The sequence below is a fragment of the Trachemys scripta genome, chromosome 4, assembly GCF_013100865.1.
Source record: "Trachemys scripta elegans isolate TJP31775 chromosome 4, CAS_Tse_1.0, whole genome shotgun sequence".
In the NCBI taxonomy this organism is placed as follows: Eukaryota; Metazoa; Chordata; order Testudines; family Emydidae; genus Trachemys; species Trachemys scripta.
Window position 1 is genome coordinate 12,268,562 of NC_048301.1, and position 17,794 is coordinate 12,286,355.

At 39.6% G+C, this 17,794-nt stretch overlaps 1 protein-coding gene and 1 long non-coding RNA gene across 2 annotated transcripts in view; one reads left to right on the top strand and one right to left on the bottom strand.

Moving 5' to 3' along the window:
* The window catches only part of PSMA3 (proteasome 20S subunit alpha 3), a 27,243-nt gene extending 20,201 nt beyond the window's left edge, over positions 1-7,042 (top strand). Inside the window, exons 8-11 of the mRNA XM_034770141.1 lie at positions 2,075-2,121; positions 5,643-5,710; positions 6,002-6,066; positions 6,866-7,042. Coding sequence (XP_034626032.1) covers positions 2,075-2,121; positions 5,643-5,710; positions 6,002-6,066; positions 6,866-6,910 — 225 coding nt within the window. The 3' untranslated portion in view covers positions 6,911-7,042. The remainder of the gene's footprint in view (positions 1-2,074; positions 2,122-5,642; positions 5,711-6,001; positions 6,067-6,865) is intronic.
* LOC117877238 overlaps positions 5,418-17,794 on the bottom strand; it is a 22,930-nt gene continuing 10,553 nt past the window's right edge. Inside the window, exon 3 of the long non-coding RNA XR_004645660.1 lies at positions 5,418-6,363. This is a non-coding gene — a long non-coding RNA (uncharacterized LOC117877238). The remainder of the gene's footprint in view (positions 6,364-17,794) is intronic.

Genomic DNA, 17,794 nt, shown 5'->3' on the forward strand with positions numbered 1-17,794 from the left:
AGCTTAGGTCAGTCTTTTGTGGTGTTTACACCACGCTGGGTCGATAGGAGAAACTCTCTCTTCAACTTTCTATATGTTTCTCATTCTGGTGGAGTAACAGAGTTGACGAGAGAGGCATTGGCGGTCAATTTAGCATGTCTTCACTAGACCTGCTAAATTGACCCCCAGTGGATCAATGGCTGCACGTAGATCGTAGATTCTCTCCCCCCCCCCCCCACCCCAACCCCCCGGTGAGTAGAGAAAATCCCTAGGTTGCCAGAGACTTTGACCTATTTGGCAGGTGCATGTTTGGCACAGATTAACTTTTGATCAAGTTTCAAACATAAAATTAGGAGACGTAGCAAACTGCGAAGTGTCTTGAAGTGATGGACAATATGGCCTGCTGGAGATTACATATAAAAATCTACACCCAGAAAAGAGGGGAGAGGTAGGGAAGTCGCTCCACTTATCTTAAAGGAAGTCTTTTCCTTCTTAGTACTGTCAGATTTTAGATAGCCAAGCATTATAGGGGAACAGCTAAGCATGCTGCAGTGAAGATACAGAAGCTGGGAGGGGCAGTGATTAGTGAAATATTTTCCATCATAAGTGGTCTACATTATGAAGAACTGCTGTATTAATCACCTCTAGTGGTAGCTGTAAACACTTAATACCTCAAAGTGGGAATCTGTATTCACCCAGGGAAAAGTTTTTTAGTATCTCACAAATTCAGCTTCTTCTGAGACTATTCATGTGCCATCTAATGTTTAAATTTCCCCCATTACTTTGATTATGAACAGTGAATGATACATGTAACCCTTTGAATGATAAATTCAGTGTCAAGCTTTTGATATTGTCTGCAGGATTAACAAATCTGAGATGGAGAAAGGTGGCCAGGGATAATGTCTAGCCAAAACATGTAGCCTGCAAACCTTTGTAACATCAGAAGACTAATAGATCTCATGCTCTTTCACAAGTAACTTGTGTGCATAAGGTGACAAGACAGGGTGTAAATTTACCTCATACTAGCCTGCTGTGCATGAGATGTCGGTCTGGGCCTGCTGCTACTCATTAAAATTTCCCTAGTGTGCTCTGATCTACCCTGCTTTGAAATGAGTAGATTAATGCATATGAGGGAACTTTGTGTGCAGCAGCTCGTGAACATTTAGCACAAATAGCACAGTAGATTTGTATCCCATCTTGTTGTTCGCTAAGTGTTTGTCCAGATATGAGCCTGTCTCCATTAAGAATCAATTATTGGGGAAAGGGAACATAGATCTTCTAGTTTTGTGCCCGCATTAAATCAATGGGGCCCAATGTGCTCCTTTTCCATTATCCTAAAAGGAGGAGGTGGTTGAGATCTGATGTTTACGAATGTTTTTACATGAGCTTGTGCCATGCCATGGACCCTGGAATTTAATTTTGTAAATGTTACCATAATCAGGTGTGAAACTTTATTTTGGTCAGCTGTCAGTGACTGCCTCAGGACTCAATGTAACTAGATTAGTTTGAGGAAAAATGAAAAACTAATCCTCTGTTCAGCCTCACAAGGTCTGTCTTATCAAAATTAGACTAGCATTTACTAGTAGGACACTACATGTAAATGGGAATGCCCTAGAGACTCTTGAAGTATGATTGTTAGAACAGGTGCTAAGATAGAGATGCATCTGTTGGTATGATAGTCTCACGAGTTAGTCTGTCAAAAGACGTCAAGGTATAATCAGTTAAGTAAAGGTACGTATGCTGAGATTTATAAAAAGCTGTTCTGCTTCTAAGCTTCCAGTTGACAGGAACACAAACTGAAGATCTGCATGTCTGAGTTGTCTACAACTGAATGAATATGGGAAAGAATAACTTTCGGGACTCATACAAAAGTAGCAGTCTGAATAAAAAGTGAAAATAAGGAATCATTAGATAACTTAATTTGGCTCTCTTCTTGACTGAGCCTGGGGCAGGATTGTGCAGCAGGAACAAAACGAGAGTAATATACTTCAGTATATCAGCCACCAATATCCCGGCTTTCCCCTCGTGGATAAGTGTTTTCCAAAACATATAAAATGTTAAATCCTCAACTAAATTGTACATTCCTTACCCACAGATGAAAGAAATGACTTGCCGTGACGTTGTTAAAGAAGTTGCAAAAATGTAAGTTTCCTTTCATCCCCAGTGCTCTTATTTTCTTATCCCTCCTTGTGAAAAATAAACATCTCAATAGATCAGTAAAGTGGCCCTAACATGGAACTGAGTCAGTTAAATTAAAAAAAAAAAAAAAAAAAGCAGCTCAATACACTACTCCTGTTCCTTGGGCTGTCCCTGTATAACTAACTTTGGTAGTTTTACAATCCTCTTCCCTTATTTTAAATGTCTGGTTTTCCCTCCTTCCTTGCTGTGCAAAAGATCTATCCAGCATTGGGAAAACTGACTATACAGAGGAAACAGTGAAAGGAGTCAACTCTTTGTGCTTTTGGCAGCACTACAGAAGCCAAGTGAAAAACGTATATCTTTATTCTTTCCATTAGTCACGTTAGGTGTTGCTTGGAACAGTGAGTTAAGTGTAGATAAATGTTTGGCTGTGTTCCTACTTTTTAAATGTAAACAGTTGAGAGAGAAGCTGGTCATAGTTCATAATACAGAGTTACTATGGAAATAGACCTATGCAAACTTAACAATGAATTGTGGTTTCAGGTGTTTCCTAGCTTGGCAGTATCTGGCAATGAAGCAAAGGAACACTGTTCCTGGAGAGGGCCTCATTACCACCCCTCTTCTCCTTGTTAGCTGCTTAAGGAGCATCACTGCTTGGTTAGGAGAGCAAGTGCAGTGAAATTTATCCAGAAGATGACACGTAGCCTTCTACTATGTGGGTGGAGCAATGATAGGACTTAGCTGACTCCTGGAGGAAACTAACAATCAAATTTGGTATCTGGTGGCACAGTAGCTGCTTAATAAGTTTAGAAACATTAAACTTGCAAACAGGTGTTACAAATACCATGTTAAGTAATTAAGACTAGGGAAATATTTTATATATAGTGTACATTAGACAGTCACTTTTCCGTCCTAGTCTGATCTGCTGGCTGCTATAAGCACCCACATACCTCTTGTTGAACTTGAGCACATTTCCCTGCTACTATAAACCCCACAAACACAGGTAAGAGAAAATAGAACTGGGGTGCAGAATTGAAGAAATAGGAGTATGAGTCCAGCGTTGGGGGTAGCAGCAGGATTTAGTGTGTGTTCTGGATTCTTTCCTACATGTTAACCATAAGGCAGGTTACCTTTCCACTGCACACATTTTGATAGAATCTATCGTGAATTGTCTGATTCCACTTTCTTCCCCTTTGGCCTTAACTTTTTCTCTGCACTTATCTTAGGTGTAATTCTCCAACCATCTATTTCCTCTGCTTCTAAATATGCTATTTTACTCTTCCTGTTGACCCCACCACTCTTTCTAATGAAGGGTCAGTAAGAGACCTTTTAACATCCAGCATTGTAAGGGTGGTGCTTTAACTTTGTACCACCTTCATTCTTCTGAAACTGCCCTTCAGGGATCCCAAACTATCTTTTTGCCTAGATTACTGTAGCTGTCCATATTGCTCACTCTTGTATCTCCTTCCTTCGTTTGTATTTTCATGTTTGTTCATATCAGTATCTCTTTGACCCTTTCTTGCCTAGACATTTTTCCTCAGTGATTTTTAAGGCTTTAATTTCCATTTCTGACACTGAATTGGTCTAATCTGCTGGGTACTTATAAAATGCTGCCTTCACCATGATTCTGTCCTTTGATACTTTGTATAAATTAAATGGTAGATTGAAAACACTTTGGAGCAGGGGTTAGTAGTTTGTCTGAAGATCTGAGCACATTTCCCCTTCAAACTTTTAGCTACTGCAGGAATTACACTGAGTTTCTTTGACATCTAGTGTGCTTGCCTGTGAAACTTCAATATTAAAGTTTAGTTGCAAATGAGATTCCAGTATTTTTCTAGCAATATCTTAAAAGGCTATGAATAAATGTACTAGGATGAATCCTTTTTGTACTGGGGCACATGCATGTTCCATACAACAGATGTCTCAGGTTGCCTTGACGTGTTGAACCAGAGAGCTTAAGAAGGATCTCTGACCTTGATTCTTATTTGAAGCCCTGTGAGCAGGGGGATTGAACTCTCTCAAGCTGCACAAACGGAGGGCAAACTTTCAGTTTTTGGTCTAAGGAATTAGAATGGAAAAGTGAACCACATGGTACTGGAGGCTTGAAATGTTGCATAGGGGCAACTCTGTGCACTTTTCTTTTGACATTTTCAGTTTATCTGCAATCCTTTAACACTACAGTAGCACTGAAAGGCCTTAACCAGTTTGGAGTCCCCACTGCACTAGCAATACAATAGCTGTTGGAGGCAAGCACTTTTCTCAAGAATAACAGGTGGATGAGACAAAGGGGGGTGAGGGCATGTGAGTTGAGGTAATGAAAGTAGCATGAGCAATTCACAGGATCAGTGCCTACAATCTATGTGATTAATAGCAGGCTTTGAGGCATTCAGAGTTCTGATCTTGGTTGGCAAGTCAGTCCAGAGCATAGGCCCAATGCAATTAGTGAACTTGTAGGTTCTAGTGCCTCTTCTAGAGGACAAGGGATATAACCACCATTAAAACTACCCATTTTCAGCTTTGCATTTAAGCATCCTAAATTCAAACTTTGAAGAATGCAAGCTTCTGTAACAATTGGAACTGAATGTTTTGTTTAGGAAGTTAACTTGTGCAACTGCTTTGAGGGAGCTGTTGGAGAACATTAACTTGACTTTTTTTTTTTTAGTATTCCTCATGTGAACAACTAGATTAAGGTTATAAGGTGTTTATATGTTCTTGCAGGACACAGAAATAAGATTCAGGCTCCAGTCTGGTCATCACTGCCAGTTTTCCTTTTATTTTATAGACTGATGGCTAATTTCAGAACTGTATTTACAGCAACACATGCATAATTTACAATTCTAATTCTGCATGCAATCATGGTAACACAGAGCCAGTTCCATATGTAAATAGGGGCTTATACACAAGTTACTAACTACAGATGTGCAAGGTGTGTGCATGCACATGTGTACTATTAGACAACATTTGTAAGTTTGAGCTGCATTTACTCAGTCTTCATTAATTTATTTGTATGACTTGCAGGAGAAATATATTTTTAGGAGAACTACTTGCTGGCTTCAGTTTCATGAATAGTTGAGGCAATAGGTTAAGGGCATCATACTCATGGGATCACTTAAGTGTTATGCTATCTGTATATTTGATCAGGGTACTTGTTCCGCACTTATTACTGGTTATAAGAGACAGCTTGAGTTTAAGACCTTGAGTTAAGGGGTGGTATCTTGGCTGAAAGTTTTACAGTTAGTGAATGCTACTATACAGGGGAGGGAATGTTACATTAATGTATGAAGTAAATGCTGAAAGTAAAACTACTATATACAATACTGGTGTGTGGGTCCTTTACCATACAAGAGAAACATGTTAAACAGGAAAATTGTGATACTACAAACTAGCAGGGAAAGAAGGGAGGGGGCAAATAGAACTTTGTAATGTAATGTAATTGTTCATTTTGCATATTAATCCTTGGCTTTGGGAAGGGAAAATGTCAGTGGCTAACTCTTCATAAACATTTTCTTCATTCTTCTTTCTAGAATCTACATAGTCCATGATGAAGTGAAGGATAAATCTTTTGAACTTGAACTCAGCTGGGTTGGAGAAAGTAATGTATTTCATTTTTCCTTGTTTTGTTATCTTTAGTTACACCATTTTAAATTATAGAATGGAACAAATTAAAACTGATGGCAGTTCTGTGTAAACTGTGTAAACTTGTAAAACAAATTCAAGACTCAAATTCTAAACTCCACCCATACTACGGGGAAAGTAATATACCTGTTAATGTTTGTAGTTTCTATTGTTGCTTCTATCATGAAGTTTGTTACTTTGAGACTTACAAGTTCCATGCTTATACCAGTAATTTCTAAAGTCTTTATAAATATGGCTTCATTCACAGTAACAAAAGGAAAACACGAAATTGTTCCAAAAGACATCAGAGAAGAAGCAGAGAAATATGCTAAGGTAAGCAATAGAATTTTATTTAGCAGGTTCAAAACTCCATTTTACAAATCCAGAATAGAATAAACCGCACAAAGTTCACTTTGTCTAGTGTTTTGGCAACTAGAAGTGCATTTTAAGCAGTTAGTTATGAGGCAAATCTAGCCTGGAGTTTTTAGTTTAAAGTGATTCAGAAACAATTACCTGAAACTTTGGAGGGAAGAATAAAAAGAAAGTAATCCAGTGGCATCTTCAGCTGATCACATGTGCATTCAACAACGTATGGTTCAAGTCTTGTACAGTGGGCATGTTTCTCCTTGCCTAGATAAGACAAACCAAATGCATTAAAAAAAAATTAATCTAAACAGAGAACTGACAGTAGTAGTAATGAGTTATATCCAGGACACTAACCCTTAAAACACAAATTGACTAGGAAAAATAGAAGCCATCGGTGCATGTATCAGTTCTGCATTTGTTTTGGAAGTGATGGCTGCACTTCACTAGTGTTTCTTGTACACTGAAGTTGCAGTATTGACACTTTCCCATGCAGCACTATTATTGACTGCCACAGGGTGCTATGCAATCCATGTAGATACAGGGCCTTGTTCTCTACTGCTTTAGTTTATCTGTACAAAGTGGATGCAATACAATTACCACACCAAAATTTCCTACTCACTTATAGTGAACTAGTGTAAATGATTATACTAGGTATATAGCTTTAAAGAATCAGATACTTTGTCGAATGTAGGCTGACTCCTGGGACTTGCAAGGTAGCCACTGAACAAGACCTAGGAGTTGCTTATGCTTTTTTTTTTTTAAATAGGAGTCTTTGAAAGAAGAGGATGAATCAGACGATGACAATATGTAACACATTGTTACTTCAAGACAAGTTTCAGTTTTCTTAATTTGTAGTAGCGGTTAATGTGTTAACCATAGATTATTATTTACTTGCTGGAAAGATGTTAACTTGCACTAAAATAAAATTTCCCATTTACTATCAGGTCATGGTTCAGACTTTGTTTGAAAATTGGACATAGCTGTGTTGACCTATGGAAAAAAAGACAAGATATTGCCTCTAAGCCTGAATTTTAGTAAACTTTTGTGCCAAAAACCGTGGTGTCAGTGAAATAGAGGATATTTGGCAACCTGGTGGTTTTTCCTTGGAGTGCACCAGCATACTTAAGTCTCAACTTTAGGTACATCAAAGACAACCCTCACATAACTTGAACCGTCCTTCATTTTTCAATTGAGTAGACAGCTAGTGCTATTTCTTAGACTTTCAGATTTCTTTTGAGGTTAGCTCGAGTTAACTAGTAAAGCTATACATGAAGTGTATAAGTTGAAGACACTGCAATTCTACCCTGAATAATAGTTTCACAGCAGTCCAGTTTACAGGAGGTGTGCATTTTAGTGTTCTAAAATATTGCACTCTAACTGCCTCATGTAAACCCTACTGGCACAAACTAAAAGGTACCTAGTGCATGTTACTAGGTACCTTTTAATTTGTGCTAGTAGTGTCTAACCCAGGGCATTTAGAACACTAGTGTAGACGAGAGTTAAGATATCGGTCTTAAGTGAACTTGTATTGTAGCTACTGTATCCTGAAACCATTTCAAATGGATTTTACACTATTTATTCCTATAACATCAACCATTACATTATTTAAGGAAAGGTAAAATAGTCCTGTAGTTTAGGCAGTGGACTGTAAACCTGTGACGACTTTGGGCAAATCACTTCAACTTTGCAAGGCACTTGCCTACCTCTCAGGGCCAGTGAGGCTCCATTCATTAGTATTGCTTTGTTGAGATCCTTCAGAGGGAAGGTATATTCATTCTTTGACTTGGCAAGCAAACCCTGGTGCCAGTGTGTCAAACAGTCCTGTTATCAGAATTTAGCACACCACAAAAGATAATTGGGAATAGTCAGCCCTACCTGGATTACTGCTATTTTAGTTGTCTGCACCTAGGAGACAACTACCTACCCCATGACAAGGACACCTCCACCCCATGTTAGGCTAGGCGCAGCCTACCTTTTCTTGAATGGAGAACTTCCGGTCTATAATACATCAGTGCAAATCTCGCTGTGTCACTAACTGACCAAAGCTAGTAGTCTCCCTCTCTGAAGTTGACTTGAACCAGCTGTTGAGACTTAATTACCAACGATTGCTATGCAGTCCTTTCCTCAGATGGTAGTATGGTACCTCATCTCATTAAGTTGATATGCATTAATGCTTAGAGGGTAGGCAATATCAAAATATCAAGGGAATGTGTTTATTAGCTTGGATTGTACAGTCAGCATTTACTGAACGATAATCCAAGTTTACTTCATCTTTACATTAGTTTTATAGCCAGTCATGTCTAGAACATACATTATATATATATATATATATATACACACACACACACACACATATTCAAACTGACAAACTTTATGTGGGAGTATGTCTAACTAATACAGTAGCAACAACTAAGCTTGTGCATATCAAATAGAATAGTACCATTCCAGTGCTACATGTGACTGACATCTAATGCATTTCTCTCATGTCAGTATAACACAGAGTTTAGGAAAGGCAAGTGCTGCATATTGTGAAAGTGCTGTCTAAAACAACATACAAGTGTTACAGTAGTCTGCTTCTCATTGCAACAGAGGGAAGCTACCTGGGCATGAAATAAGCCTGGCTCTTAGAAGCAGGGGTTAAGATTTAAATGCTCTGCCCTGACCTCTACAGTACTTACTTCTAAAGGATGATCCAGGGGTTAGGTTACCAGGGACTCAACACCTGGGTTCAATTCCCTGCTCTACCAGAGGATTCCTCTAGGGCCTTAAGTCATTTAATGTGCGTCTCCATTCACTATTTGTAAAATAAGGATAAGAATACTCTACCTCATCAGGAGTGAGCATGATAAACACATGGAGGTGCTCTAATATTTTGGTAATAGGGACACAAATATAGCCTCAAATCTCAATTGAAATTCTCCTTCCTTCAACTTCACCCAATTTAGTGTTATTTTTAAAAAAAAAACACATTTGAGGGAAGAGATAGCTATATTGGTTTTGCAAATTCAGCTGCATTTTCCACTTCCTAACTTTAGCTATTGCTGATTACACTTCATTTCAGCTATATATGGAGTGCTTGGCTCAAAGCAAGAATACAAGAACATACCTACCAGAAGGGTAGGGTGCACAGTTGAATGAGCAGTTATTATACTACCTCTTTAAATGCCACTGATTTGGATCTAGTTTAAAAACTACTGGAGCCAAACTGCTGTGTTAATTGTCAGTAGAAAGCTATGCAAGTTAGTAACTTAGTTTTAAAATACACCAGAAGAATTTTTTTTTTTTAAACCTTCCTGTTCTCGAAGAGATACCAACAAACTGATTTAATTGTCTAAGGGAACTAAATTGAGGCCTGTATGGTCCAAGGATTATCTGAAAGTTGTTGGATTCTCTCCAAGGCTATTTATTCCGCAATTGCTTTTTTTTTTTCCAGACAAGATCACTTGATCCTTAAAGGCTACCTTGATCAAGAGGGCTTTGTTGCCATATTGCCAAGCTTTGGTAACCACCTTTTAAAGATCAACTGTACATTTCAGTTAAACACCCAACCATAGCACGAGCAGGCATTTTCACTAAGGCCAGGCCTACACTTACAAGCTTACAGCAGCACCACTGTAAAAGCACTCGTGTAACCGTGTTATGCCGCCAGGAGAGAGGTCAGTGGAGGATGAGTGGTGGGACAGGAGGAGTATTTCTAAAAATTGCTGAGCCATTTTAGAGCAAGGATTTCCTCTAAATTTAAGCAATAGAAAGCCAGGAGTTGAATGCAAGAGAATTATGGTAGTACTGGCATTTAAGCAGATGGCACCCCTAAGAAATGGAGTAAGTGCTAGTGAAGAGTTTAGACGCATGAAATTGACATAAGATGATTATAACTCTCCATCTCCAAATAGAATAGTGCATCATTCATACTGGGGACTACTTGCCAAGACTAGAGTTAGCTAACTCTACTCATTAACACATGCATTAAAAACATACTGCACACCATGATATAACCACCTAATACTTCTGACACTAAACAAAATTCTGATCAATAGTTCAAGACCAGTACTTTGGAAAGCACATCACTCTGCAATTTAAACACCTCTGCACCAATCATCAACATTACTTTCGTGAATGACTAGTCAGAAATTAATGCCTTCCATGATCTGAAAGTTTGCATTTCAAGCTTTGTAATATATATTATTTTTTAAAAGAGTAGCTACTAAAGAATCAGAAGTAGAAAAAAAAAGCAAAAATAGAGCTTACAAATCATACCATTTGCTGACAGTGTAAGAACTGCCAGGGATATAAACACATGCTTTCAAAGCACTGGAAGCCATGGCAAGTTTGGGAATTTTAGCAATACAGCATTGATCTCTAGCACCAGCAATAGCGGATGCTTGTTAAAGAACTCATCCCTCACTATCAGTGCTTTGACATTGGGCCCAGGTAAGTAATTTGTTCAGTGCGGATGTCCTTGGTTTTATTCCCTCCCAAACAATGCTGCTGCCACTAGTCCTGCAAAAACCACCTTTCTCCACATGTAGTTCAGCAGCTTTAGGTTCCCTTGTAGTCTATGTAATTAAATATCTCTGCATATACACTATTGTAAGTTGCAAGACCAGTGGGGTCTCAGATTAAACTACTTACAGCCCTTGACGAGTTGCAAGATCAACATGACTTTACAAATGCACCTATTTAATGACAATTGTCTTAATTGTACACATCTGAAGGTGAAAGACATATTTCCTGTTCAAGTAGTTTCATCATAGCACACCACACTGGTCTGTGATCAGTTGCCCTGTACTGCCTTCTGCGAGCCCTTTAATATTTGTGTCTATGCAAGATTTATAAAGTACATTAAAACCAAGAAAATGTTTGACATAAAAAATGCAGGTAGTACTGAGTTCTGTTTTCATTGGGGGGGGGGGAGGAGGGGTTACATGCTGGCCCCATTACAGATAGGACTCAAGAGGCTAGTAGTCAAAGTTTCAGGGAAAAACAAGCTATAATTTGCCTAAAGGTAAATACTGAAAATTAAGGTAAAATCAGATCTTAAATCTGACACTTTGCTTTGTGCCAGGGTGAAAAGTTCACCCAATTCTTAGCAGCCTACTTGAGCAAGCAGGTGGATCTTATTTAGATAAGATATCTTTGTACCCACAGCTACTGGAAAGCTTCACCCTCTCTAGAATATTAGAATAGCACGATTGGGCTCACCAGAAAGCTTCCTCTTTTTGCTTCAGGCATGACAAATCTAGCCAATCCAGGGCTCTAGCCATATATGGTAATACCTGACAGAACAGCACAAAAATACGTAATTGTCCACTCGGAGTGGTTGTAGTCACTTCTGCTGTTCCAAAATGCTTCAGGATTTCACAGGCAGTTTAACATTTCATGCACTGTTGCTTCTGACTAAAAATATATGCCTGGGGGAGCACTGAACGTGCTATTGCTGTTTAGTCCAGATGCCAAGATTCTGACACTTCCATTTTGGTGTAGCCAAGTCCTTCTCTATTAAATTGTTGTGACAGAACACTCAACTACTGTTAAAACTGACAGTTTTTCCCATATGTTTCCTCTTGATGAGCAGGAGGATAGTTTGGAACATCACACAACAGTTTACGGCATGCACTAGACATCTTACTTGTCCCTTGGGGCTCTCTCCACAGTTTGTGGCACATTTATTCCAGAAGTTTAAAAAGATCCTCGCACCTTACCTGTTCGGACTCCCCTTTAATACTGCTTGGAAGTGAAAATAGGCAGACCAGTATCACCCAGTGCTGTATCTAAACCACAAAGTAACAGGTTTCTGGAAGCCATTTGGTTTATACTTTCAGGTTTGTGTCCGCATAACAGCTTGACAGTCAAAAGTCTATTCCATGCAGACTTTTTCCAGACAGGCCAATATTTAAAATATATACATATCTGCCTCAGCTCTGAAATACCACATCCTTTACTATTTGTACAAAATACAATTTCCTATAGGAAGTATAAGCCTCTATAGACAATTCAAGCACATTTTATATAAAACCAAGACAATGGTTACAATTTCCTTATCAAAGAAACAGGCTTGGGGCCTGAATCTTTGGCTATATAGAAACTGCTAAACCAATCTACCTTAAAAAAAGACCAAACAGTTTCTTCTCACCCAATACCCTACCCACCGTTGATTAAAAAAAAAAAAAAAAGTCACGCCACACACCCGGAGGTTGAAAGTCCATTGACTTGATCAGGATAAAACCAGAGTAGATTCCTAGTTTTACCATGAAGAGCAGTTAGATCTGTGGCTTTCTCAGAAGGTAACCGTGCACACACATACTGATCAGATTCTACAAACATTTTCCTTCACGCAAATCTTACTGCTGTCCTAAAGTATGTGTTCTTATTCTGTATTTGATGAGTCACTATTCTGGTATTTAGTGGAAGAGGACTTGTCAGATTGCCAATTACAATACTCGTGTATTTTGTGGAAGTGAGTCAATACACAGAAGCCTTGTTTTGATAAGATTATGAAGCAAACCACAGACAGCACATTTTCTTGAGTCAGGTGAGAGCAGAACTAAAGAAACTAGACACCTACTAGCCAAAGTTATAAACAAAAGGAGATGTCTGTAGCCTTCTCCCAATCAGCAGAATCCAAGGGCCAACATGCTGGTAAGAATGCCCATCTCAACTGCTGGGATTTCTGCCAGGGTATTGTCGCTAAAGCATGCCTGTTTCTATCTTTCACATCAACTACAGATGGCTGATCAATGGGAAGCTTCCTTTACTCTCTCCCACAAGTGCACCCCCACGCATCTAAAAGAGCTTGTCACTCCCCCTGCATTCAGAGCCTCCCACATACTGTGTGAGACATATCCTCCCCTCCAGTCTCCTGGCTATCAAGAAGAAAGGTTTCCCACTCTTTTACACTTGTTTTGGGATTGTCTTCCACGGAAAGCTTCGCTTTATTGCTCCTCATAGCTTTTCTGAGCATTAGTGTGAAAACAAGATTTCACTGATGCCAATGAGGTTCTGAACTGCAGTGAAACTGACTGATCCTGTTAATTTTGTTCTGCTGCTGCCTGGCAGAGCTACTATGAGTCTCATTTGTTCTCTCTACAGACTCATGAAGACAACACATCAGTTCAAAGCTGGAAGGACTTTGCAATCATAGGAAAATAAATTAAATAGAAAGATGTCCTAGGCCCACTCAGTCAGCAGGAAAAGCTTACCACTCTTTATGGCAAGTGGATTTTTCAGCTAGGATTTTCAGAGTCTGATTTTCAACAGGATTTGGGTACAAAAAATGCCCTTAGGCACCTCTGAAAATCCCAGCTTTAACCATGAAGACCAAGAATACGGTTAACATGCAAGTGAACTATGCCTTGGTGCTTTGGCCTCAAAAGAAAACTTCAGATGAAACAGTTACAATCAGAAAGTTGAGCTGGAAGTATGTCTTTTTAAATGTATATCATACAGTTTTAATATAATGTAATTTTAACAGCGTGTTAAGAAAAAGAGTTGGTTAAACAATTTTTAGAACTAAAAAGTCCCTTCCCCTCTTAATGTTTACTGTTGTCTCTTGTGATGTCATTTCACTAGATCCCCAGGTTTTCAGCCTCGGTAAGACCTCAACTTTTAGTGTAAGAAAACAAGCAGAAAACTCTTGGAAGATTTTTCGTAAAAGGACCTATTTATACACCTTGAATAAAAAGGCCACAAACCTGATTCTCCCCCGCCCCCCCAAAGTCCTATGTAGGTCCCCTTTAAGCCTCATTAAGTGACCTTGCAGGTGCTCTGTGCCCTGGTATGAGTTTCACCCTCCATGAGTTAAGATCTCTAACAGGAGGTTTTTGTTTTTAAAGTCACACATACAGAAGTGTTTCAGTTCATCTTCAAACATCCTTTTGTTGATAAGTGATAAAGTACAAAAGCATTGTGTAGTGGTTTTTAAACTGAAAGAACATTCAAATATTAATACATGGTCTCAAAAGGAGAAAAACTAAACATTCACCAAGATATCTTAAGAGGGGGAAATTCTGATTGGGCCCTGTTTAGGTGATGAATTATAACGAACATCTGAACAGGTTTCCTCCTCCCTCCCCATGGAAGTTTTCCTGCCTTTCTTAACTTAGACTTGTTAACACACAAATTGTACCTCTAGCTATCCAGTATAGTGTAAATAGCACAACTCCCATATCGTGGACACAGTTGTACCAGGATAGTTACTCCTATAGGGAAGGAGAATAAGCTATACTGGCATAAGGCATATACAGTTATAACTACATCCACATTAGGGGCTGTATCCATTTAGCTATTTTGTTAAAAAAATAAATAAATACAGGTATTTTAGTTCAGGATGGTATGTAACTACTAGAAAACCTTTGTGTAGGCAAAAACCTTAGAAATATCAGAAATGTCAAGTCTGATCTACCCTGCTTTTGCTGGGAGACTTGCTTTGCCTCTTTAACTGAGTACAGAGGCTAATAGAATAGGGGAAGGTGCTGAATATTTTCTCAGACATGAACGGGGGAACTCGAGTAGGAATAGAGAGATTATTTCACCTCTGTATTTGGCATAGTGCAACGGCTGCTGGAATGCTGTGTCCAGTCCTGGTGCTCACAAGTCAGGAAAGATTATAAAATTGGAGAGAATTCAGAGAAGAGCCACAACAATGATTCAAGGATTAGAAAACCTGCCTTATAATAAGACTCAAGGAGCTCAATCTATTTAGCTTAACAAAGAACAGATTGAAGGGTGACTTGATTACAGGCTATAAGTACCTTATGGGGAATATTAAATAACAGGCTCTTCAATCTAGCAGAGAAAGGTATAACATGACCCAATGTCTAAAAGCTGAAGCTAGACAAATTCAGACTGGAAACAAGGTGTACATTTATAACAGCGAGAATAATTAACCATTGGAACAACTTACAAAGGCTTATGGTGGATTCATCCCTAGCAATTTTTAAATCAGGTTTGGATGTGCTCTAGGAATTATTTTTGGGGCAGTTCCATGGCCTGTGTTATACAGGAGGTCAAACTACATGATCACAGTGGTCCTTTTCTGGCCTTGGAATCTATGAATTTCCATTAAGTTGTTTGTCAACATGAAGAATCAAACCCAAACATTGCCTTTTGACCTGGTGCAGTCATTTATCCTAATGTAGAGTTAGCATGAAGTACTACAATTCTGAATTGGTAGTGCTTTGCACTGGAATAAATGACCACACAAGGTGAAGGGGAGGAAGAATCAGATCAGTAAGTGTTCAGAGGGGGGCGGGGGGGTGGGGGGGGGGAAGACGCAGAGAAGAGGAACACTCCTTTTTTCAGTAGGTTGCCTCCAAAAAAGAAAGTTACGGTCCAACATCTATAATTTAACACGCGTCTATCTATCGGCTTGATGTTCTTAGACCAAAGGGACTTTCAGTAAGTGAAATTTAATTATTTCATGCTCTAGATTAGCTACACATTTTATTCTAGAACTTGAAACATAATTTCCACTGATTTACATATCTATCCTTCCACAAATGCTGTCTTATCACCATAGCAATTAGAAATTAAAACATGAAGCTAAATTGTGGAGAATGTCTTCCTTACACAGGGCTGACTAACAGTACTGCAAGTGAACTGTGAATTGGAAGACGTCAGTCAAAGCAATTTATCCATCTTAAAATGGCTCCAGAAATTACACTAATTTTGTACCCACAGACAAAAAGCTCCAAATGTGACAAGTATACACAAAAACCTGAGTGCGAGTCTCTCTTGCAGATCTCTAAATGAGCCAGCAGTTCTTTTCTTACTTCCTTCCCACAACTGGAAATAGCCTGATGACTGGCTTTTTGACTAGCTGTGTGGCTGCAGAAATGGACATGTTCATATTTGTGATTTTATCTGGTCTTCAGATTCAAACAGCATTAAGGGAGACACCTAAAGAGAACTGCCTACTGTATCCCAGTTCTTCTAGCTAAAATGAAAATATGACCAAACAAAAAAGGAAGCACAAAACACTGAATTGAGTTCAATATCTTGTATTTACCAGCTTGAAGGCAGTTCTTCATGACTCTCTAATAAAATGCAGAGCCTAAAGCTTATTAGGGAGGAAGGCTCCTGGTTGCCATAACAACTTTAAGACTGTACCTGTGTCCAACAAATTCGGCCTCATGGCTAAGATCATGTGTAGAGAGTGAGCCAAGAAGACTTTGCCCACTCGTAAGGGGGAGGGGACCCATACTTCTCCCCCCCGTCCCAGCCCTGAACCCGCCCAACCCCGTCGGCCACCGCCGATAACGAGAGTGAGCCAAGGGGATCCTGCCCACCTACAAGGGGGAAGAGGCCTATATACCCCGCACCCCGATGGGCCTCATCTCTGGAGCCCTGAACCCACCCAGCCTCACCGGCCACCGTCAATGCCAAGGAGTGAGCCGGGGAGAGCTCACCCGCCTGCAAGGGGGACGGGACCTATTAACCCCCCCCCCCCCCCCACAGGGCTTCTTTCCCCTGAATCCCACCTCGTGAGGGTCGCCCCATCACCATCGCCCAGCCCACCTACTTGTGCCCATGGCTATTTGTACCCCATGTGTGGATGATTGACCCTCACCGATTATCAACTATGTCTTGATCTCGCCCACCGCCCACCCCCCCCATTGGGGACACTACAGTCCGTATGTATTATGTGTGCTGCCAACCCCAACATAACATCCCCCCATACTCTGTATGTTCCCCCCAATGATTGACAACTGACTCCTTGAATCATTTGTACCGTTTTTATTTTTTAAATATTCTGTAATAAAATTTAAATCTGTTCTCCCCCACCTTTCTTCCTCCAGTTAATATTCCTGTCAGACAGGAAACTAGGTCCTCCCCTCCCCCTCCGCACACACACACACACACACACACACCTATGTAGGTTTTCAAACATGCAACAAGGACAAATGACTTACACTTTAAATAAAAACAGCCCATTCAGTTTGAGAATTGACTGCTTGTTGCTTCCTATTTTAGAAGTTCTTACTGCCCATTATCTCCAAAGCTGCCAAAATGCAAACACCAGCATATAGGTTAATTGGAATTGATACCATACTGACCAGTTTTTAATCAAGGACAAATGGGAGACTTACAAATCTGAAGTCTTCTACCTTGGATGCAGGTCCTGCATTCTCAGAGGCAGTATGTGAATACTGTACACACAGGGGACAACAGCCATCACACACAGCATGTTGCATTTCTGGGATCTTGGAAGTAAACTATTTTGTCCCTTTCAAGAAAGATGAAAGATTCTGAATCCCCAAGCAGCTTTTAGTCAGGTATCATTTTCTCACCTATTGCTGGCTAGAAGGAAGCAGGGAGTAGTCTGGCATAATTAGTAGTCTATATAATGGCAGATTTTGGGGGTGTCAGGGAAGAGATTGAATTGCTAGCAGCCTCCCCACCTCATTCTACAGAAAAGCTACTTTAGTCAAGTGAGTTTTTTAAAATGTCAGTACTATTATTTTTTATCCCCACTGCCTATACATTATTTGCCATGACTCACGGTAACTAAGGCAATTAATTAGATGTGGTGACAAACATAACATTGTACCCATAAAGCTAAGCTTAAAAAAAAATTGTGTAGTATCATATAAAGTTGGGATGTGTTGTTCGGATGACCTGTAAAGTCACTTGTGAGCCAAACACCAGTAGGTAATATGATCATCCCAAACTCATGATAAACATACCACATAACCAT